The following is a 24949-nucleotide window of genomic DNA, read 5'->3' as shown; positions in this document are numbered from 1 at the left end:
GTCTTTCCATATCAGTGCATAAGAGAGCTCCCTCTTTTTTGTCTTCTCAGTATTCTATTGACAGACATTTCATTTTAAATGATTTAAAGATTTGGGATTGTGAGAGTAGATCCTTTTTGGTTGCATTCCAGGTTGACACACATCTGTCTGACTTTCCAGATTGTCCACTTCTTCACCTCCCTCTGCTGTCACTGGCCCCAGTCTCCCTAGGGCTTCTTTGGCTCCATTGTGGAACCATGCAGAAGCCAGTCGGGAGACAGGAAGTTTAGTCCAGTCTGGACTCATGCCCCATATGCGTGCCTACTCTGGATACTAGTGTCCTTATGTGTAAAGTAAGGGGTTTAACTAGATAATTTCTAATGTTTGGCTTTAATATTCTCTGATTTGGTTTTAACTTGTGTGCTGACTGGCTACTGGTACCTTTCCCTTAGCAGTGACTGTAGGCCCGGGGATGCGGTCTGAAGAGGAGGTGCCTTGGAGTACAAACTGGAAACGTGTGGGGAGTGGAGCAGGAATAGAGTAGTCCTTTTGTGCAGGAGTAACAGTATTGTGTAAAAATCTGTACACTGCCAGCTTGATCCGTTTACAGTGTTTTGAATGTGTAAGAGTCACATGGGGGAGGTTTTTCTCTATTTGTTAAGATCTCCTGCAGTTTATGTGGAGTTTGTATATTTGACAAATAAGTATTACTAAGTTATTTTTTTAGGGATGGAGAAAGAGTTCTGTGCCAGACATTTCAATGTGGGTGTCTTTCTGATACATATATATGTATATTTGCATTTCAGACAGTAGATGATTTGCTGCGGTGTGGAATTTGCTTTGAATATTTCAACATTGCAATGATGATTCCTCAGTGTTCACATAACTGTAAGTATATACTGTTTCTGTGAATTAGTAAAAATGTGATTTTTATGTAAGTTAGTGTCGGGTCCAAGCTCCTCTGCCAGTGACTGGACCTTCTTGAATGCTGGGTATTCAGAGACGGAGTAGCCATGAGAAGTTGCAGGTATATAAGAGAGTCTTTATTGTAGAAGCCAGTGGCCATGTAGCCATTGCTAACAAGGAGCCATTAGACAAAACAGTTCTTCAAAGCAAAGTCCCATTCTGTAGCCGCACAGGCTAGGTAACAACACATCTTTCCCACACAGTAGCAGTAGCCTCTATACCCACAGCAGCAGCCTGCTGGTCAGTAATGCAGCCCTACATAACAGCAGCCTCAATAACAACAAAGACCTTCATTGCCTTTCCTGGGAGCAGCCTCACCGAGCTGGTCAGTAACATCCTTCCTGATACTTCCTTCCAAATAGTGACCTGAGTCTTTTGGGTTATAGAAGGGCACGCTTGCGCAGTGTACATACAGATTACTGTGGCCTTGCTCGCACCTGTGTGTAGTCCTTGGATACCCTGATTAAGATTCTCATGCTCAGAGTGGCCTTGAACATCCAGCATACTCTGAATAGGGTTCCTACAGGTAGTATTAATTAAACACCAAAGATATGTATACATTTATTTCTCATTTTTAGCTCCATCTTAAAGTTTTCAGAAGGTCTTTTTCACCATTTCGTCTTGAATATTGAAGTTTTTATAAAACCTCCTATATTTTTATCACTTCCTGCTTGGATGTTTTTATGCCTTTTGTAATATTTATGGCAATAAAGATGTTAGTCACAATATATGGTTCTTTATTTGCCAAGCACTTTTAGACGTTAAATTTCATAATTTTTGTTTTTAGCAGGATAACAGATAGGTAGTTCAACTAAGTAATAGTTTGTGTAGAGTTTCAAAGTTTAATAATCCCAGTGTTCTGAAGTCTGCCTTTTTTTTCTGATATTCATGTAGCCACTCCCACTTCTCTAAGATTAGTATTTGCATGGTTTAGCTTTTTCCATCTTTTACTTCTAACCTGTGTGTTTCTTTATATTTAAATTGAACTTTTTATAGACAACATATATTTGGGTCTTGTCCTGTAATGCAGTTGGACAATATCTGTTTTCACTTGGACTATTTAGACCTATACTGTTTAGTACCATAGCTAAATGTGGCCATATGTGGCTATTTACATTTTTATTAAAACTAATTAAAGTTAAGAAAAATTGAAACTACTTTTTCAGTTGCCACCTAGTACAGATTTTACAAACTGTCTTCATTTAAGGAAAGACCTTCATTGGTTAGCCCAGGTTTAAAGGGGTGTCTTTAAACCTTTTCTGTGGATGTATAGTCTCTGGACTTGTGAGTGTAAATTCCTAATGAGACATTTTGCTGTTTTGTTGTTGTTGTTTTTTTCATTAGTTTGTTATCTCTTGCTTCCTCTTGCATCTGTGGTACTGTGGGACCTCTGGAACTATAATGAGCTACTCTGCTCTTTTCTGATCCTAGTGGCCCCAGGCATCTGGAGTATGCCCCATCCTATCAGCACTGCAAGTCAGGAGAGACAGAGGCCCGTCCCTCAGGCAGCTCATTGAAAAGCTGAACTATTGCATGCTACCCTCTCTTCTTTTCCCCCAGAGGAGAAGCTACTGAGCTGGATCAGCCTCTGTCTATTGTCCTGTGTGTTTTCTGGAGCAGCAGCAAGCTTCCCAGCTCTTTTCTTTGTTAATCCTCACAGCCCCTTTAGGTGCTGGTGAGATGTATGTTTTCCAGGGCAGGACATGGATTTTTGAGGGCAAGTAATACAATGTGTGGACTGAATTGTGTTTCCCCCAAATTCCTATGTTGGAGCCCTAATTCCCAAAATGATGGTATTTGGAGATGGGACTTTTGGGAGATAATGTACTTATATTACCCATCTGTTCTGGATTGTTGTCTACTTTGTTCATTAGAGCCCTTAGCTGCATATTAATTATAGTTGTTTTACATTCCTGGTCTGATAATTCCAACATCCCTGCCATATTTGACTGGTTCTCATGCTTGCAGTTCCTTCAAACTGTTTTTTTGCCTTTTGGTATGCCTCATAATTTTTCCCTAATAGTGGGATGTGGGGCACTAGGTAAAAGGAACTGCAGTAAAGAGTCCTTTAGTAATGTGGTGAGGTGTGTTCTGTAGTCCTGTGATTAGGTCTCAGCCTTTTGGTCAGCCTGTGCCCTTGCACTTTGCACTTCACACATGCTTTTCACGTCTCCCTCACCCCCCAATTCCAACTTCCGCCGGCGGACGGAGAGCTAGAAGTAGCTGGAGTTGGTTGTTTCCCTTCCCCCAGGTCAGCTGGGCGCTAATAAACCCTAACAGAACAGGCCCTGGTAGAATAGTTTCTCGAGGGCAGGCCTTGTTAAGAAGAAACCAGTGCTCGGGTGCATTTCAAAAAACTACCTTTCCGCTCCTCCTGCAGAAGGACTAGGGGATTTTTGTCTGATAGTCACATTGAGAACCTGGTAGACCTCTTGGAGTGAAAACACATAAGTGTGAACCCTTCCTCACTCTCACCCCGCTCCCCAGTATTTGTGTTGCCTTAGGATTTTTAAACTCAGACTGTTCACACCATTTGTCAGTTGCAGTTCAGGTTTTACCCCAGCTCTGGTTCCCATGCAAGTTTCTGAGTATGGGTTTCTACTCTGGTAAGTTGTGATTCTATTTCCAGCCTGATGTCTCCAATTTGGGGGGCAGCAGTTGGCCCTGTGACCTCACTTCTCTGGTGTATCCAAGAAAAGTTGTTGATTTTTCAGTCTGTATGTTGTTTTTCTTGTTGTTAGATAGAGTTATGACTTCTGAGCTCCTTACATGCCAGACCAGAAACCAGAAGTCCCCTTTTTACCATTGCTTCCCAAATAACTTAACTTGGCCCATTTTTATCTTTTTTATAACTCATTCTTTTGTTTTTCCTCCTGAATGTTCTTACTAAGGCTGGTATGACTTGTTCATTTACTGGCCATCTGTATCTGAAAGCATACTGTCTCCTCCTCCTTCACTAAACTGAATCCTTTTTTAAATGAAGCCCCTTCATTAAGCTGAACTTGGCCTAAAAGCACATTTTCTACCAGTATGATACCATTCTATTAATCATATCTATTTTTTTTCTTTAAGAGAGATCATTTTACACTGCCTTGGGTGTGAAGAATTTAGTTAATGATGCCGGGACCGGTTTGGCTCAGTGGATAGAGCGTCGGCCTGCGGACTGAAAGGTCCCGGGTTCGATTCCGGTCAAGGGCGTGTGCCTGGGTTGCGGGCACATCCCCAGTGGGAGATGTGCAGGAGGCAGCTGATCGATGTTTCTCTCTCATCGATGTTTCTAGCTGTCTGTCTCTCTCCCTTCCTCTCTGTAAAAAATCAATAAAATATATTTAAAAAAAAAAAAGAATTTAGTTAATGTCAACTTCCTGCTTAAATTGTTAGGACTTATTACACTGTAATTACTTGGCTATTTTGTTAGCTCCTTGAGGTCAAGAACCTTCCATTATATATTGTTCTTTTCTTAGTGTTAGGCACAAAGGTACTTATTAAATGTGGGATAATGGACATCATTTATAGAGTTAGGATGTAGAAATCCTAACTGTGTGTATATATATATCTTATTTCAAAATTTATATGTTAGAATGTTAGTCAGTGGAGATATCTGACATCTAGAATAAAACTGTGATATGCAAATCAACTAAACGGCCAAACAGCAGAACGACCATCCCGACAACCATGCTATGATACTGGCTGGTGCCAGGCCAGCCAAGGCGGATGTGATTGGTTGGGGGCCCGGCCATCGCCCCATGATCGCCTGGCAGAGGGAGGCCCAGGCTACTGGCCGGCGGGGCGATCAATCGGGGAACTCCACGATTGCCCCAAAGAGGGAGGCCCAGGCCACCAACCAGGGGGCTACAGTGGGTGGGCGGGGCCTCCCTATGTGGGGTGTGATCTATTGCATGATTGCCCTGCAGAGAGAGGCCCAGGCCACTGATCAGCGGGCTGTAGCGGGTGGATGGGGTCTCCCTCTGTGGGGCACGATCGATAACCCCAAAGAGGGAGGCCCAGGTTACCCTGCTGTGGCGGGCTTGGGGGGCCTTACTCTGTGGAAGTGATCCATTGCGGAGCTCTGGCCGAGTGGGCAGGGCCTACCTCTTTGGAGTGATTGATCGCGGGGCTTCTGGACTGTGAGAGGGCACAGGCTGGGCTGAGGAATCCGCCCCTCCCCCCGAGTGCATGAATTTTGTGCACCGGGCCTCTAGAGATTCTATAATATCCATTCCAGGTCTTACATGTATGTTCCCTACATTTTACAGATAGAGGATATAGAGAGTGATGAATTTTGCTTATGGAGTTATAATGCTCTAGGGACTCATGATTATTATTATTTGATATGCTTCTCTCTCCTAAAAATGCTACTTAATCACATTTGCAAATGTGCATAGGTAGAGTAGAGGTACTAGAATTTTGATATTATAATGATACTAGAGGCCCGGTGCACAAATTTGTGCACGGGTGGGGTCCCTCGGTCTGGCCAGCGATTGAGGCCTATCAGGGGCCAGCCAGGCAGGGGGAGGGGTTTGGAGAGGAGCTGTGGGAAGTTGGCTGGCATGGGAGGTTGGCTGTGGGAGCACACTGACCACTAGGGGGCAGCTCCTGCATTGAGCGTCTGCCCCCTGGTAGTCAGTGCACATCATAGCAACTGGTCATTCCGGTCGTTTGGTCATAACGGTTGCTTAGGCTTTTATATATATAGATACCTTATCTGTGGTCGCCAACCTTTCAGACCTCACGGACCACCAGTGGTCCACGGACCACTGGTTGGTGACCACTGCCTTAGATGATGGAAATATTCTACACCTTATGTCAGATTTTGTTAGAAGTCAGATTCCTGTACTATTAATATAGCTTAACTAATTTATGTTGCATTTATGTTTTTGCAGACTGTTCTCTCTGTATAAGAAAATTTTTGTCCTATAAAACACAGTGTCCAACTTGTTGTGTGGTGAGTTGTTCTTTCCTTTTTTGTTTTTTAAAAAACTTATTCAGAGGTGCAAATATTTCTGCTTCATGTGTACGCAGAAGTCCAAGGGAAGATGTGTAATTATTAAATTGAGCTATAAAAAAGACATTTTTAGAGAAAGGACCTCTAAAACACATATATGGAGAACTGTGCTTTGTTCAAGTTTTTATGGGGACTTCTGACCTAAATGTATTTTAGGAGGAAAAACTAATTTTAAGGCCAGAATGTAGCACTCATAAAATGTTAAGATCCATGTTTTTATGGCTTTTCACTTGTTATTATTTCTCACATTGCATAGGAAATCTGTTAGTAGGATTATTATCTGCAAGTGACTGGTGTAAGTATTTGTGCAGAAGGCAAAGATTCATGGCCATTGGGCTGAACCCAGCCTAACTGGTCCCTTACATCTTTCCCAAAACAGACAGACCTTCAGGGACAACACTAGGAAATTTGTTGTTAATTTTGTTAGTGGTTTCTGAAGCTTTTCAAGTAGTGGAAATAGATGAAAAGGTAGATAAAAAGGGAAAGTAGACATTAATAGGAGTAAAGAAAGAAGTAAAAGAGACAGTAAGGCCTAACAGCAAGGACACTTGGACTAGTTAAAGGGGCTTGGGTTCTAGTTCTGTTGGGTTCATGGTGTAAGGATGCCATTGAACTTCTCTGAGCTATTATGCAAAAACCCTATGTAAGAAATGATAGTTTGTTTCTCGAGTCTAAGCTTTTACAACATTTGTCTTTGCCAAGAGGGTATCATCAGGGAGATGAACTGTATTCCATTTATGCTAAATAACTACTGGATTTACCATTTTCCTCTTACATTCCTAAAAACCAATCTTGTTTTTAAGAGACCATCTTTTCTTCGGGAGAAATGTTTGGTAAAGCTGAGTGTTGGCATCCTCACTCATATTAAGTTTTACGTTAGTACAGAGTATATATGCTTTGTAGAACTTTTATCAGACTTCCAGTTGGCTGATACTAACTCTGTTTTTAAATACCATATTAGTGTGAGATAAATAAACTTTATTTTGAAGCTTTCCTGGAAGATTTAATGGGATGGGAAGTCTCAGGAGGATGGGTCACACATTTTCAAAAACAAGATCATGACAAGTAAATTATTGTTTATGACTTTTTTCCATCTGTTGTTTTTCTGTTCTAGACGGTCACAGAGCCAGACCTGAAAAATAACCGCGCATTGGATGAACTGGTAAAAAGCTTGAATTTTGCACGGTATGATGTGATTTTGTGACTAACCCCTAACTACTTTCGCCTTTTATGTGTCCCCTCTTTACTCTGCACTTTTGGGGATTAGGGAAGGCAGAGTTGCGTATTTAGGGTAAAGTAGGGAGGCAGCAACAGTTATTAATCAAGCATGGACAATTTAATTGTAATGGGATTGTCTCCCTCTACTTAACAGAATCCACCTGTTATGAAAAACAATAGTTAAAATGCAGATTTGAGCAGCACTTACTTTTGGGTACTACAAAGATACTCCAGTTCATTTTTTATTTTTCCTGCCCCAGGCCTAGAGTCAACCATTTCCCAAGGAGCCCTAGTTCCTTTCATTGGAGAACTAGAGGCCCGGTGCACAAAAATTTGTGCACTCAGGGTGGTCCCTCAGCCAGGCCTGTGCCCTCTCGCAGTCTGGGACCCCTTGGGGGATGACCACCTGCTGGTTTAGGCTCGCTCCCTGGGGAATTGGGCTTAAGCTGGCAGTCAGACATCACTCTGGCAGCCCGGGAGCCCTCGGGGGATGTCCACTTGCCAGCAGGGAGCAGGCCTAAACTGCAGTCTGACATCCTTAGTGCTGCTGAGGAGGCGGGAGAGGCTCCCACCGCCACCGCTGTTCTGGCAGCTGTCAGCCTGGCTTGTGGCTGAGCAGAGCTCCCCCTGTGGGAGTGCACTGACCACCAGTGGGAAGCTCCTGCATTGAGCACCTGCCCCCTGGTGGTCAGTGTGTGTCATAGTGACCAGTCATTCCCAGTCTTTCTGCTGTTAGTGTCAATTGCATATTACCCTTTTATTATATAGGATAGAGGTCTGGTGCACGGGTGGGGGCCGGCTGGTTTGCCCTGAAGGGTGTCCCGGATCAGAGTAGGGGTTCTGCTGGGGTGCCTGGCCTGTCTGGGTGAGGGGCTGAGGGCTGTTTCCAGGCTGGTCACAGCCCCTTCAGGGTGGAGGTCCCCACTGGGGTGCCTGGCCAGCTTGGGTGAGGGGCTGATGGCTGTTTGCAGGCTGGTCACACCCCCTTTAGGGTGGGGGGGGGTTCCCAGTGGGGTGCCTGGCCAGTCTGGGTGAGGGGCTGAGGGCCGTTTTCAGGCTGGCCAACCCCCCCTGCGACGGAAGCTCCCAGCCTCTCCTTTTTTCCTTTCTTTTTTTTTTTTTTTTTTAATTGCTTAAAGTATTACAAAGGGTATTACATATGTGTCCATTTTATCACCCCGCCCTAGACAGTCCCCCAGCCTCCCCTATGCCCCAGTGTCTTATGTCCATTGGTTATGCTTATATGCATGCATACAAGTCCTTTAGTTGATCTCTTACCCCCCTACCTCCTGCCCCCCAACCCTCCCCGGCCTTCCCGCTGCATTCTTTTTTTTTTTTATTCTGGGGTTTATTTACCTTCTATAATTGAAACTTTGTTGCCTTTAGTGGAGCTCAGAGCCGGCTCCTGCTAGCTTCAGCTCTGTGGCCAGGGCCGGCTGAAAGCAGGTATCTGGGGTTTATTTACCTTCTATAATTGAAACTTTGTTGCCTTCAGTGGAGCTCAGAGCTGGCCAGGAAGCTTGGCTTCCTCCATCACTGGAGCAACCAAGCCTCCTGCTCGCTTCAGCTCCGTGGCTGCCGGCTGCCATCTTGGTTGGGTTAATTTGCATATAGTCACTCTGATTGGCTGGTGGGCGTGGCTTAAGGCATAGCAAAGGTACGGTCAATTTGCATGTTTGTCTTTTATTAGATTAGATGATGTTTAGAAATCAGGACCTGGAGTGGGCTGTGCTCATTGTTACTGGGATGTTTGCTTCTAGGCCCTCTCCATGGACAGAGCTGGGCAACATGTGCATGTGTATTTATGTGTTTACTAACCCATGTATACACATACATCTATAATTGTTTTTGTGTCCATTGCATATTAATCTGTTCATTCTTAATCTGATTTTCTTAGCATGTATAAAATGATGTGCCATGTGAAATATGTGCTAGCCACTTTATTAAAGTCAGAAACGTAGCTTTTCTTCTTAACTGAAATGCATAATGGTGAAGGTGAGTTTGTTCACCTAAAGGGATATAAAAAGGCATATTTTACCAAACAGCAGCTTGAATTATTTTTAGTTTAAAGCATGCAAGTCAAGTAGGAATTTTTATTAAGAATATACTGTTTAGTTAATGGTAGGTGCCCATGTACTTAGTGTATGACTTCCAGGCTTTTGGAGCATTCTTGGATGTATATTACATTGCGTCTAAAAATGTAAAGAGATTTCTTCCAGTAGAATTGCACAATGATTGATCCTAAAAAACAATCAAATTTAGTACTCTGAACTTACAAATATGACATTCTAGAAATTGGCTCGTTAGTTATTTCCCTAAGGAAAATCATAAAAAGGTGGTAAGCTTTCCTAGATGAAGAAACTCTGAGATTCTCTGATTCTCATAATCAAAGTTATTGCTTTTTTAATGTTAAAGTCTTTCAGGCAATTCGATTTTGAAGCTTGTGAGAAAAGTTGGAGTCATGTCTTAGGAAAGGAATTTTTGAGACGGTATAATTGTATCTCAGGCTTATTTTTTCTCTTTAGCCAGTACTGAAAACATAACAACCTCTCTGCTAAGAAAAAGGGAGTGTTGTGGAAGGGAAGAGATCAGTATCTTTGGGTTCACAGACCTTTTGGTAACTTAAAGGGAAGCCTTGGGATGACTGAACTCTCCCCTTCCTCCCTCCCAAAAGGAATAGGTTATTTAGTTATTCATAACAGCGGTGTGGTGGAGTGGGAAGCATTCTCTGTAGATTTGGGGTGGATTTTATTTACTTCTTTTGTTAGCCTTGGAGTTGCCTTATGGTGAGCATTCCTCTGACATTTGTCATGTCTAAAGCACTGTGGTATCTATCTCATTTGCAAAATTAGGAATGAAATTCAAGCTAATTTCATTTCTTATTTAAAATCTGGTTTACAATGGATGAGGAAAGATGTTTACTTTTATGACAAAATGTAAGATATTTATATTGTTTGTTGATTTTGTTTCTTCCTGTCTTTCCATTGCCATTTTATGACATAATTTTTAGAACTTTAATATTCTAAATGGGATAACAAAAGGGTATTGGAAATAATTCTTGAGGTTTTCAGACACAGGCTGACATGCACATCTTACATTTTCTTCTAACTTTTGCCTTTTATTTTAAAGAACAGTGTTGTTGTTTTTTCTCAACTCAATTTTATTTAAAATAATGGCCTTAAGAAACTGTGTTGAACAAAATTTAATTAAGATATGTTTGTCTTAGTGGAATGTCTAAGCTTCCTACAATGCACAGAAAAGTTCCTTACAACAAAAATTGTCTGACTCAAATTGTCAATAGTGCCAAGATTGAGAAGCTGTGTCTTATTTTTTTCTGGTTACTTAGAAAATTTCCTCATTACTTTTTATTTTCCGGTGATATGCCTTTTTCCTTCCTGGGATGGATTTTAATTCCCTCTTACAAGACACTATCTTTCTATCCATTTGATTATGTTCTCATCTTTTTTGTTGAACATATTCATCATAGTTACTTTGATGACATAGTTACTTTTTGAATGACTTCTGGATCTGCTTCCCTTGATTATTGGCTACTTGTCTTGCTTCTTTGCCTGTCTAGTAATTTTTACTTGTATGTTGAACATTGTGGGTGAAAATATAATAGGGGCTGTGAATTATTTTTTCTTTGTAAGATGTTGAATTTTTTGTTCTGATAGGCAGTTAAGTTATCAGCTCTTCACTTTTATCCTATCTAGGCCTAGTTTAGTGTTTTGTTAGGTTTGGTCTATTTTAGTTTTACTTATATGTCTAGGGTGTGACCCTTCTTCCTAAGGTGTGGCCTTTGTTGGGTTACAACTGAATGTCTGAGGTCTTACACCGAGATCTCTCAGCTTTGGCTGGGCTCCAACTCCCAACAAGTTTCTAGCACTGACCTTTGGAACCTCAGCTTCCTGGCATCTGTTTCCGATAGTGTCTCCTATTTTCCTCTTATGCTCTGCAGTCTTGGAGATGATCAGGAATTGACAACATTTTCTAAGCAGACTTCTGGGGTTCCTTTTCCATGGCTAACTCCTATCTACAGCCTGTCCCTCCAATCCTAGCCACCTTTCCCTAGACCTGTGGTCTCTGTTCCCTCTACCCAGTGAGATCACTGGTCTATGTTTGACTCGGTTTAATATACAACTCCCAGGAAATGCTTCCAGGGGACATTCTTGGGGGATATACCTCATGTTTCTCTTCTTGCAGGGATTCTATCCTTATGTTGATTATAGCCCATGCTTACAAACAGTTGTTTTATATATTTTATCCACATTTTAAAGTTATTTATGAATGGACATTAATTCTCAGACTAGCTATTCTCCATCATCAGAATCCGAAGTCCCTCCATTTTTTTAATAGACAGATTAACTGATTTTTAAAGTTCGATATATTATTTTTTATTTATTTTATTCTAGAGGAAGCAATTTGGTTTGGTTGTCATTATGGAGTAAGTTCTATATTTCATAGAAATAAGTGTTAATTGGGAAAACAGCTTATGTTACTTAACTTACTACACATTACTTGGTATCTTAATTACCCGTTGTGTTTTTTTGTGCTTAAAGGAATCATTTGTTGCAGCTTGCCTCAGAGTCACCACCCATTTCTCCTGCTTCCTCCTCTTCAAAGAATATTGCTGCCAAAGCCCATACTCCTGTAGCCTTCAAACAGCCTTTAAAGCAAGGAAGCAGGTTAATGGAGAATTTCTTGATCAGAGAAACTAGTGGTTCTACATCAGAGTTGATAAATGAGAATGAAAGCAAAGTCAACCCTCAGAAGGAGGTGAGCAGTTCTGCAAAGACCAAAGAGACGCCTTCTTTAGAAAGGACAGCTTCATGTATCGCGGGTGCTAATGTTCCTGAGGCACCCTCTACATCGACTTTGAAACAAGTTACTAAAGGTAGGAAATGATTTTCACGTGTATTTTCTTACTCAGTGGGAATCCTCTCATCCTGCATTCCAGATGAATCAATAAGCAGCATTTTAGACTCTATTCAGAGCCTAACCACTCTTTGGTTTTGTTAGATAATATTGATAGCTTATATCACTAAAATGTGACAGCACATGTTTTCTGGACCATGTGTATAATTTGCTAACTTTTTGATGAGCGGGTCAGCTTGTTTAGCCTATTGTTTCATGTCTGTTCTTGCCAGTGAAGTTTAAAGGACCCTGGGTCTTTAGACATAGCACACACAGTGCAGGCTATTAGTTATTAAATTTATATTGACATTAGTTTATTAGTAGCAAGTATTTAAAGTTCATAAGGGTATGTGAATTTTACCTGCATTTCCTAGCATATCTTATATTTGGTCAGTCTGTCAATTCACAGTTCTTATGGTAGTGTTTATAGCTTGATAGTTAGTTTTTTTCCTTTAGCAACATTATTTTTTCAAATGAAATCGTACAAGGAACCATAACTTGAAAAAGAGAGAGATACAATAGGCCTTGCTGCCTTAGAGATGTGCTGCTCCACCTGCTCTTCCCCTTCGTCCCTACCTGTTACCCAGAGTGGCTGCTAGGCCCCCAGACATCACCACACATCAGCACAATCCATGAAACAGTTGGAGAATGATTGCGTTTTCCTAATTTTACAAGCGAGAGCTAAATTAACCAATTTGTAGCCATGGATAAATTGAGCAGTAATTGGCTTAAACCAGTAAATGCTTTGGTCTAGCTGCCCCATCACCCCTTCACCCTGCCCCCAGCCAAGTGTGTCTTCCTCAGGTGTTATGATTACTTCAGAGCTAAACATGCAGGAATGCCTTCTAAGAGTTGGGAAAACCTAAGATTAGTTTTATAGTTTGGTCACATCTTGGTAGAAAAGATTTAACCAAAGCATCTTACTAATAAAAGCCTAGGTGGTCCTCACCACTGCCACAAGATGGCTGTGCGCACAGCTGGGTGGCTTCCGCCGGGATTCCTGCAGCCCCTTGCCCGCCGCAGAGGCGGGACTCCCGTCTCTGGCCTACATCTTTGGGGCAATCCATTGAGGAGCCCTGGATGGTTGGGTGGGGCCTACCTCTTTGGGGCAATTGATCACGGGGCTCCCACACTGTGAGAGGGCACAGGCCAGGCTGGGAACACGACCCCCCCCCCCACCCCCCCAGTGCATGAATTTTGTGCATCGGGCCTCTAGTTTTCTAATAAACACATTTCCAAACTCTTCTGCAGTATCTTCGTCTAGGCCCAGGATTTGAATTAGGTGACTTTCCACAATTCAGTCATTACCTAGTAACCTGTCTGTCCCACTCCTGTTGGCTGGAGATGTCATTCCTTTTCTCTTCTGCTTTTCTAAGTACACGTTCATGTTGGCATTCTGTTTTGTATCTTAATCTCTGAAAGATGCCATGTTATAATATTTTTGACCATTTTACAAGCAATAAAGTCTTTCTTTCTTTAAAAAAAAAATACAGTGGAATGTCCTGTGTGCGGGGTAGGTATTCTAGAAGATCACATCAATAAGCACTTGGACAGCTGTTTATCCCGTGAAGAGAAGAAGGAGAGCCTCAGAAGGTAAGAAAGTTAAGCATAACCATTGAGCCGCTTTAGCTGGGTGCTTCATGTGCTTTATAAATTTGGGGCAGAAAATATAATGTTCATTGTATCCTAGTGACCAGTTGTCCAAGTCCCTCTCCCATATGCTCTTTCCTTTACTTCTGTCAGTTGACGCTTCCATTCCCTTTGCCAAATAGGATTAACTATTGAATTTAACTGCTAATAAAATTTGACTTAACAAGAAATTAGCGACTTAGAATTAAATTTTATTTTAACTTGTTTTCTTCCCTTAGAACTTTATTTTATTTTTTTAATATATATTTTATTGATTTTTTACGGAGAGGAAAGGAGAGGGATGGAGAGTTAGAAACATCAATGAGAGAGAAACATCGATCAGCTGCCTCCTGCACACCCCCTATTGGGGATGTGCCCTCAACCAAGGTACATGCCCTTGACAGGAACCGAACCCGGGACCCTTCAGTCCACAGGCCGACGCTATATCCACTGAGCCAAACCAGTGAGGGCAATCTTCCCTTAGAACTTTAGAACTACCATAAAGCCCCTTAGCCAAAGAAAGCAAGGTTAGACTCTGAATATAGAACATATAAAATCTTTCTTTGGTTCTTAGGATGCTCGTAAGTTTTATAATTTTAAAAAAAGAAGTTTCAAAAACTTTTTTCCAAATAGGCAATTATCTACACTAATAAAAGAGAAACATGGTAATTGGCGTATGACCGCTACCCTTCCCATTGGCTAATCAGTGAGATATGCAAATTAACTGGCAGCCAAGAGGCGGCCGGCAGCCAGGCAGCTGATGCGAACAGGGAGGCTTGCTTGCTTCAGTGACAGAGGACTCCAACATTCCCCGCCTGACTTGCCGGCCTCTCAGCTGCAACTCTAAGCAACTATCTTGCAAATATAGAAGCTAAAAAAACCCCAGAAACCTGCTTTACGCAGCGGGGCTTTAGCCAGCCGGACTGCAACATTGTATCAAATACAGATGGTAAACAAAGGCCAGAAACCTGTTTTCAGCAGCCGAGGCCTCAGAGCTAAAGCTGGCCCAGAATAAAAAAAAAAAGAAAAAAAGGAGCGGTTGGGAGCTTCAGTCACCCCAGCCTGAAAACAGCCCTCAGCCCCTCACCCAGACTGGCCAGGAACCCCAGTGGGGACCCCCACCCTGATCCAGAACACCCTTCAGGGCAAACCAGCCAGCCCCACCCATGCACCAGGCCTCTACCCTATATAGTAAAAGGGTAACATGCCTCCCAGCACCGGGATCAGCGGAGCCGCGAGGCCTCCCGGCACCCGGATCAGCGTAACAGGGGGCAGCACCCAAACCCCCTGATCGCCCTGCAGCTCTGTGTGTGACAGGGGGCGGGGCCCCAACCCCCCTGCCCCCCACGGGCCCTGCTCTGTGTGTGACGGGGTAGAGCCATAACCTCCCCATTGGCCCTGCCCTCAGTATGAGAGTGGCGGTGCCCTAACCACCTGATTGGCCCTGCTCTGTGGGTGTTAGAGGGCAACGCCCCAACCCCCACCCCCCACCCCACGGGCCCTGCTCTGTGTGTGATGGGGTAGAGCCATAACCTCCCCATTGGCCCTGCCCTGAGTATGAGAGTGTTGGTGCCCCAACCACCTGATCGGCCCTGCTCTGTGGGTGATAGAGGGTGGCGCCCCAATACCCCCCCCCCCCGCCCCACGGGCCCTGCTCTGTGTGTGATGGGGTAGAGTCATAACCTCCCCATCTGCCCTGCCCTGAGTGTGACAGTGGCGGTGCCCCAACCCCCTGATCGGCCCTGCTCTGTGGGTGATAGAGGGCGGCGCCCCAACCCCCTGATCCGCCCTGCCCTGAGTGTGACAAGGGGCGGTGCCCCAACTCCCCTATCGGCCCTACTCTGTGAGTAACAGGGGGGAGCTCCTCAACCCCCTGATCGGCCCTGCTCTGTGCATGACAGGGGGGAGCTCCCCAACCCCCTGATTGACCCTGCTCTGTGCATGACAGGGTATGGAGCCCCAACCCCCCTGATGGGCCCTGCTCTGTGTGTGACAGGGGGCAGCTCCCCAACCCCCTGATTGGCCCTGCTCTGTGCATGACAGGGGGCAGCGCCCCAACCCCCCTGATGGGCCCTGCACTGTGCGTGACGGGGTGGCACCGCAACCTCCCCATTGACCCTGCCTTGAGTGTGACAGGGGGCGGTTCCCAACCCCCCAATCGGCCCTACCCTGAGCGTGACTGAGGGTGGCATCGCAACCTCCCAATCTGCCCTGCTCTGTGCATGACGGGGAAGGTGCCCCAACTCCCCAATCGGCCCTGCTCTGAGCCCGACCAGGGGCTGCACCTAGGGATTGGGCCTGCCCTCTGCCACCCGGGAGCAGGCCTAAGCCAGCAGGTCGTTATCTCCCGAGGGGTCCCAGACTGCGAGAGGGCACAGGCCGGGCTGAGGGACCCCCCCTTCCCCCGAGTGCACAAATTTTTGTGCACCGGGCCTCTAGTCATATATATATAACATTAACAGGCACAAAAGGGTATGTGTGAAACGGAATGTCCTCCTGCCCCAGCCCCCAACCACCAGGGGGCGTAGGTAGTAAGTAGTCAACTCATTGTTTGCACCCAAACTTCTGTTTTGCCTCCTTCATATATCAAAGTTACAGTAATTTATTGATGTAGGCCACTGTTGTGCATATAAATTGTTATGCATGTTGTTATGCATATAAATTGTTTGGGAATGAAATTTTAGTCAAAGATATATTTCAGGGTGTTAGGGAATCAGAGGTTAATGAAGATGATAAGCAGAAGCTGCAAAGTAGAGGAGTCTGGTGATGAAGGAAAGAAAAGAGATGAGATGGTAGTCTGGGAAAGGAGTATATAAACATCAAGATCAAGGAAGATTTTATTTTTTAAAATAGAAATTGGTTAAACTTTCAGTCACTCTTTTTCCACTGTCTCCAGGGAGAGATCAGATGATAGATGGCACAAGATTTGGATTATAAGAGATGAAGAGTCCAGTCATGAAGTTGTCCTTGATGTGTAGAAAGAATTCTCCTTCTGAAGGGCGGGGGGGGGGGGGGGGGGACAGTAGGTGATAATTCAGAGAGATTTGGAAAAGGAGATGAGGGGAACTGAAGAAATTGATGGTATCTGGGAGTGGGGTGAATAGAATGATTGGCTCTTACTGTTTGGTCTGTTTTGAAGGACTTGGAAGAGTATTTTCCAAAAACCATGTTAATAAGGCAGGACCTTTTACTGTTTTATTGTGATTAAAGATAAAATGGTGTCACAATTTTAAGAGTAAATATGGAATGAAGTCAGATTCCAAGGGACAAACTCATGCCGTTACAACTTACAAAGGGTAGTATATGCAGCATGATAATGCTTTATTAATTTACAGTGGGGCATTAATTGACAGTTCTTATTGTGTTTTTAGTTTGAGAATTGATAGCACTTTTTCAAGTGAAATCTTACTGTGACCTAAAACATATAAAATAGATAAAATTGGCTGTGCTGCATTTAAGTAGAGATGGAGGGCCTGGGGGTTGTGCTGCTTCACCTGACCTCCCCCTTCGTCCCTGCCTCTCATCCATGGTGGCCTCTAGGCCCCCAGGTGCCGCCACAAATTCCTACGCAGTCTGGTCTGCACAGCACTCCCTCCTAGTGGGAAAATTTGTTGACGAGAATAAAATTTAGATTTTTTTTCAGGTTACTTTGTTAGTTGAGGTTTGGAATAAATGAAGCTGGGCCATCCCAAGGATTATTTCCCATAAGCCATGAGAACCTGATGACCTGCGTTTCTTTTTAGAAATGTTTCTTCCTAAAGAAAGAGTTGGGAATATGTAATATTCCTTGAAAAGTTAGGAATCAACATGGATACCTTGCTTAGACTGCTGTTTTACTAGATGCATCCATCATATTTCTTCTAACACATTTAACTCTTTCAATTAATCCAAAGACATACGCACCCATGTATCATTAAGTTCAAGTTCCACTGGTTGTTCCAACCCTGCTCCATGGGATGCTATAGTCCTGCCAGTTACTCTGTGTGCTGCTGAGAAGCACCGCAAACCGAATCTCTCCCTCAGGACGACTATACAAGTTAGTGTATTGAAGGCTCTGAGAAGTCCTACGTTAAAGGTCATTGTTGGATTTTTCTTTAATCCAGTACCTTCTAAATTTATTTCACTCCCAAACCTATTTGTCCTCATAACCCGTATCTTGTGAAACTAGTGTTTGTGAAGATGCACTTAGGGAAACATTGAGCCACATTTCTCTTTAAAGAAGTTACATCTTGGTCCTGGGGTCTGTTCACATAAAAGAGTCTGACATGTAAAAATTCTTCTCCACAACACGCTGACAGGCCGTTCCTCGGTGTGGATGCCCACCCTTATCCATTCTGTGTAGATTCATATCAGAGTTGATTCAAAGAATGCTCTTTCTTTTGATGTCTTCAGATTCTCAGGACTCTTGGTGCATTATTCCATTTTACTAAATCATGGAAGAAGGATCAATGTCATTTTCATGTTTTGGGAAACATTTATCAGGCTTTAGATTTAACATTCTTGGTAGAAATTGTTAATTTCTGCTGGTGCTTTTCATTGCAAATGCCAGCAAACAGTACAGTTTTTCATTAGAATTTCATAGTCTTAAGTTAATCATCTATCCTAGATAAAATAAGTATTTTAGATATACAGACTTAGTGAGTTGTTCCTTATAATGTGCTTGTATAAACTCATACAGAATGTTTCAGCTCTGACTGCCTACTGAGGTTTTATTTAGCTATGATTGTATCAGTCTCATTGAGTTCAATAGGCTGTCTGTTATAACAAGTGCAATTTTCAGAAAAAAATGTAATCTGTTGAGGGTTTACAAGTCTTTCTGCAGTTAAATAGTTATCTCTGGCTTTTAGACTTTATTAGAATATAAAAGAAATAATTTATCCAGGGAATAATTTAGTAGAGAAATGTCTGTTTTCAGTCTATATATAACTGTACCATATCTCTCATTATGTTCTTTACTATTTGGACCAGCTTTGCCCTGTGAAACCTTATTAATATAGATGTACGTCTCCACTTTAGGACCAAGTGAGGTGGGGGTGGTGTGGAGAAGTGACAGAATCTGCATTCTAAATAAGCTCTTCGGGGAGGCTGTGAGATACACTCGAATTTGGGTATCATGGCCTTTTGTTAATAGGTATATGGAAGTCCTTTGTGGTGTTTTTTTTTTTTTTTAAATAAACCTATTGCTTTCAACTTCCTATTAATTTTTTCCTGAACCTTTGATAGTCTTGTTTAAAAATGATTTGTACCGACTGCCTATTTATTAAGCATCTAAATGCTATAGTGTTGAGTGAAGTGATGCACTTGGAGAAACAGATTACAATCAGATTAAAACTCATGAACTTGTTCATGTTTATAAAATTGCCTCAAGTTATTGTTACCTATAGGTAGCTTAACTTCCATTTTAACAAATAATGTTTATTAACAGATATTTTGGAGGGAGTAAAATAAAGTCATTTTATAGGGCTTTGTTATATTTAAAATTGTATCTTAGTGCTGATCAGTCTATTAATTATGAAAAAAGAATGAAGAGCCAGGTGGTGATTTTGCTAATACACTTCTTGTAATGCTTTATATATTTGTTAGTATAATTAATGTAAGTTGAAGAGAACAAACCCCTGTTGTGGTTTTTGCTGTTGTTTTCAATTGTGTTCTTTTAAGATGATGATACAAGAATATCATCTACCTTTCAGTTTTCTGAATTCTCTTTTCATTAGTGGCAATGAGTTGGGTAAAGCTAATCGTCCCAACAGGTGTTATTTTATTTCATCTACTGCTTTTGCAATATGATTGCCTTGGGTTTGAAGGGCATTTTTGCCTGTGGATCAAAACTTCTTCTAAAGAAGCTGTCTTCTATAATAATAAAAGCGTAATATGCTAATTAACCGGACCAGACCAAGCCGTGGCAGGTGGGGGTGTGGCAGGTGGGGGCTGAGGCAGAGGCAGCTGCTGCAGTGGTGGGGGCCGAGCCCCTTGCATGAATTTCGTGCTCGAGCCTCTAGTATATGAAAATAATGTTAAATCCATAGCTTAATACTCAGTAGCATTTGTACTCTAATCATCTGATATAACTGGCTTTTATAGAGCTTTTGCATGGAAACCATAGGCACATTTTAGGAAAAGCATGCTTTAAAGAGATAGAGAATTGCATAAGTCTATGTAAGTATGGTTCTTGGTGAAGTTCTCATAGCATTTAGTTCACAAGCCTTCTATGTGAGGCCCAGGTCTGCATCTTTAGGACTGACCTCTTTCTGAGACCTAAGTTTCTCTTAAGTTTGCTGTCACCTAGACCCCTCAATCTGAATGTCCAACTGGCACCTCAGATGGGTCATGTTGAACACTTTTTACTTTATTTGTAAATTTCATCCCCCCCCCCCCCCGCCCATTTTTATCTTAATGGTCGTGTTCTCTCAGTCAACTGGTATTGAGTCAGAAGGTAAATTAATTTTACATGAAAAGCATTTGATGATTCACAATAACCCTTAGTGATCTTTTTTCCCCCCTTTTTAGTTCTGGTCACAAAAGGAAGCCGCTGCCCAAAACTGTATATAATTTGCTATCAGATCGTGATTTAAAGAAAAAGCTAAAACAGCATGGATTATCTACTCAAGGAAATAAACAACAGCTCATTAAAAGGCATCAAGAATTTGTTCACATGTATAATGCCCAGTGTGATGCTTTGCATCCTAAATCAGGTAAAGCAATAAAACAATGAGTTACGCGTGTCCTGGATAAAGCCGTTTGTGTAGCTCAGGGATTATAACCATAGAAAACACTTTTTAATAGGTACATTTTTGAAAATAGGTAAGACATGCAAATGCATTCCTTCAGAAGGTACCAGATATACTATGATAGCCAGTCTCAGTCCCCATTTCCTTCTCAGAAGCAGTTACTGCTGCCAGTGGCTTATGTGTCTTTCCAGAGAGAGTGTGGGGTAGAGTTGATCTAGAGAACCTGGGTTATAGTCCCATCTTTGCAGCTCTAAGACTGTGTGACTTTGGGCGAGTGCCTTAAGTTCCTTATCTCAGTTTTCGCATCCATAAAATAAGGGTTATGACACTACCTACTTCATAGTGTTTTTGAGAGGAATAGATGAAAAAAATGCATATAAAATGCCTAGCATAGTGCCTTAGCAAGTAGTTAGTGTTCAATAATTGTTACCATTATGATTATTATAGGTAAACATATGTCCTTGATCATTATTGTCTTATAAAATTGTTAGTATTTTATAGTCAGACGCCACAGAACATTTTGGTTAATGATGGGTCACAGATAGGACATTAGTTTCTTAAGATTGTAATGGAGGTGAAAAATTCCTATGGCCTGGTGATGTTGTAGTTGTTGAAATGTCATGTTACGACCTCATAATGTAATGCATTACACAGATACTTACCATTATGTTATAGTCGCCTAGTAACATGTACAGGCTTGTAGCATAAGAGCAATAGGCTATATCATTTAGCCTGGGTGTGCAGCAGGCTTTACCATCTAGGTTTGTGTAAGTGCATTCTGTGATATTTGCACAACAAAATCGCCTAATGGCACATTTCTCACAGCGTATCCTTATTAAGCAGTGCATGACTATTTAATATTAAGCAGTATACACTGTTTAATCATTTGTTCCTTTTACTTAACCACACACATATTTCAATTAAAAAAAATTAAAGTATACTATGCGAACAGAAAAATACACAAATTATAAGTATATTGTTTGGTGAATTATTATGAAATAAGTTTCACAAAGGGCAAATGTCTTTGTATACTACTCAGATTACCATCAACATCCAGAAGCCCCTGTCCTCCCCTCCCAATTACTGTCACCTTCGTTCTCACAGATGATCACTATCTTGACGACTATATATTTATTTTGCCTGTTTTAGCTTATAATTTATCTTTATAAATGGGATAATAGATAGCTTATATAAGTTATTTGAATCTGTATTTGCACACACGTTGTAAAATATGTGTGTGCAACATTATGTTTATAAGTTTCATTCATGTTTTTGTGTACATTTGTGATTTTGTTGTTGCTGTAGAGTATTCTACTGTATCTCACTATTCATTCAATGGTTGATGGACATTTGGATTTTTCCACTCTTTGGCTCATCATAATTATGCTGCTATGAATAATCTTTGTGTATCTCTGTATATTCAGGCACACAAATTTTTTTAATATATATGCCTAGGAATGGAATAGTATGTTTTTGCAGATGTTCAGCTTTTGTGGATACAGCCAAGAACTCAGTGCCAATGTACATTGTCATCAGGAGGATGTGAGAGTTCCAGTTTTTCCACATTCTTAACAACATTAGTATAGTCAATTTTTCGTTTTGGCTCTTCTAATGGATCCATTTGAATCTTTCATTATGGTTTTAATTCACATTTCCCTAATGATTTATAATGTTCAGCACATTTTTATATGGTTATTGGTCATCTGGATATCTTTGGTAAAATATCCATTTAGGTCTTATGGCCAATTTTTCTAGGCTGTGGATCTATTTTTTCTTATTTGTGGGAGTACATGAAATTTTCTGGATACACATCTTGCTGGATGTATATATATTAAATCCCTTCTTCCATTTCACCTTTTCATTGTTAATGGTTTCAGTTGAGAAGAAGTTCTTAATTTCAATATAATCCAATTAGTTGCATTTTTTCTTTTTGGTGTATGCTTTTTATATCCTTGCCTACCATAAGATCATGAGGATCTTCTCTTGTTTTCTTCTAAAAGTTTTATTGTTACTGCTTTTACATTTTGACCTACAGTTTATCGGAAATGATTTTACATATGTTGTTAATTACGGAGCAAGATTCTTTTGTGTGTGTTTTTTCCATATAGATAGCCATTTGACACAGCATCATTTATTGAAAAACCATTCTTAACCCAGTGAATTGTCAGTATGTCTTTGTTGATAATCAGCTAACTATATGTGTGTCTTGACATTGTTTATTGAGTCATTTATTTATCAGCAGTGTACTGTCTTAATTTTAATTTATAATAGATCTTACTGTCTGGTAATGTACTTCCTCCAGCTTTGCTGTTTATTGAGATTGCCTCAGTTTTTTTAGGCCCTTTGCATTTTCATATAAATTTTAGAAGAAGCTTGCAAATTTCCATCAAGAAAAAACCTGCTTGGGTTGGGATTACATTGAGTCTATAGATCACTTTGGGGAAAGTTGATAGCTTTACAGTATCTTCCAATTCATGAATTTAGTTTATCTCCAACCAACCGAGGCACCTGGCCAGGACATTATGTGTGTATTTTAGAAATTGAGGTATAATTTGCTTATGTAATTAATCATTTTAAAGTGTATAGTTTAATAAATTTTGACAAATGTATATATAGTCATTTAGCCATCACTTCAGTTAAAATTATGCACCCCCAAAAGTTCTTCTGCCTCTTTGCAGTAAATTTCCTCTCCCTTACCCTAGATCCTGGGAAATACTGATTCTTTTATGTTCCTGAAGTTTTGCCTTTTCTAAAATGCCAGATAAATGGCATTAATACAAATGGTACAGCATATCGTTTTTGTGTCTGGCTTCTTTAACTCAGCAAAGTGCTTTTGAGGTTTGTCCCCGGTGTTGCATTTATTGTATGGCTGTATTGCATATTAATAGATGCCTAGTCTGTCTCCAATTTTTGGCTGTTATGAGTAAAGCTGTCATGAACATGGGCTTACAGACTTTTGCATTTCTCTGTGATAAATACCCAGGAGTAGAATTGCTGCGTCATGTGGGTTATATATATTTAAATATATAAGAAATTGCCAGCCTGTTTTTAATGGCTACATCATTTTATCTTCTGTGAGAGGTCCATTAGCTCTTTTCAGCCTTTAACTTGTTTTTAGGACTGAGTGGCAACTTCCAGGCTTTTTACAAGCAGAGCTGGAAACTGGAAGTTCATTTCATTGAAATGAAATCATAAAATAGTTGGCTTTTCTGTGACTGACTTCTTTCACTTAACATATTTTCAAGGTTTTTCCATGGTCAGTACCTCATTTTTTTTTTTTATTGCTGAATAATATTTCATTGTATGGATATGCCACATATTTTGCCCATTCATCAGTTGACATTTGGGATTTTTCCACATTTTGGCTGTTATGACTAATCCTGCTGTGAACATTCTTGTACATGCTTTTATGTGGACATATGTTTATATTTCTCTTGAATATGTACCTAGGAGTGAAATTGCTGGGTCAACTGGTAACTCTCTGAACATTTTGAGGAATTGCCAGTTTGTTTTCCAGTGTGGCCACAACTTTTTACATCCCACTAGTAGTGGGTGAGGGTTCCAGTTTCTTTACATAGTTGCTACCACGTGTTATTCTGTCTTTTCTATTGTAGCCATCCTAGTGGGTGTAAAATGGTATGCCATTATGGTTTTGATTTGCATTACATTGATTTTTTAATATTAGACATACCATTTATCTTTAGCAAGTAATTTATCCATTTTATCTAAGTTGATGAATTTATAATTTACCAACTTTAAAAAATATAATATTTCTTCATTAGCCTTGTAATGTTTATGTAATGTCCTGTCTTTCATTTTTGATATTAGAAATGTGTCTTCCCTTTTATTTTTTCTTGATTGGATTACTTACAGGTTAACAATTTCATTGATCTTTTCAAAGAACCAACTTTCAATTTCATTTATTTTTTTTCTCATTTTTTGTTTGTTTTGTATTTCATTGAATTCCACTTTTTTCCTTCTTGTATTTAATTGAATTGAACTGTGACCTTCTGGTTCATAGGTCAACGCTCAACCACTGAGCACGCCAGCTGGGCCACATATGTGTGTTTTTTTAGTCTGAGAGTACGTTGTATAATCTTAACTCTTTTGTTGTTGTTGTTAATCCTTACTTGAGGATATTTCTTCCATTGAGTTTTAGAGAGAGCGGAAGGGAGGGAAGAAGAGACGGGAAGTGGAGAGAGAGAGAAACATTGATTGATTGGTTGCCTCCTGCATGTGCCCCAACCAGGCCTGGTATTGAACCTATAACCCAGATTCGTGCCTTGACTATGAATGCAACCTAAGACCCTTTGGTGCTCCGGCGGATGCTCTAACCACTGACTGGGATACACCGCCTAGGGCTCATCTTGACTTTTTATCCCTAAATATTTATTGTGTATTTCCTAAGAAAAAGGATATTCTCTCTTATATAGTTATCAATCTCAGTAAATTCAACTTCGTTACAGTACTTTATTATCTCTATTCTGGTTTCAGCAATGGACCCAAAAAT

The 24949-nt window shown here is 41.1% G+C and overlaps 1 protein-coding gene across 1 annotated transcript in view; it reads left to right on the top strand.

The window, feature by feature from the left end:
- The window catches only part of RAD18 (RAD18 E3 ubiquitin protein ligase), a 75056-nt gene that overhangs the window by 4708 nt on the left and 45399 nt on the right, over positions 1-24949 (top strand). The window contains exons 2-7 of the mRNA XM_081106379.1: positions 786-867; positions 5829-5890; positions 7065-7135; positions 11728-12062; positions 13576-13675; positions 20219-20403. Of these exons, the coding sequence (XP_080962505.1) occupies positions 786-867; positions 5829-5890; positions 7065-7135; positions 11728-12062; positions 13576-13675; positions 20219-20403 (835 nt within the window). The remainder of the gene's footprint in view (positions 1-785; positions 868-5828; positions 5891-7064; positions 7136-11727; positions 12063-13575; positions 13676-20218; positions 20404-24949) is intronic.

Source organism: Myotis nattereri (assembly GCF_964212035.1).
Source record: "Myotis nattereri genome assembly, chromosome: 14".
NCBI lineage: Eukaryota > Metazoa > Chordata > Mammalia > Chiroptera > Vespertilionidae > Myotis > Myotis nattereri.
The sequence above is the reverse complement of the archived record's forward strand: the minus strand, read 5'-3'. Positions and strand labels throughout refer to the sequence as shown.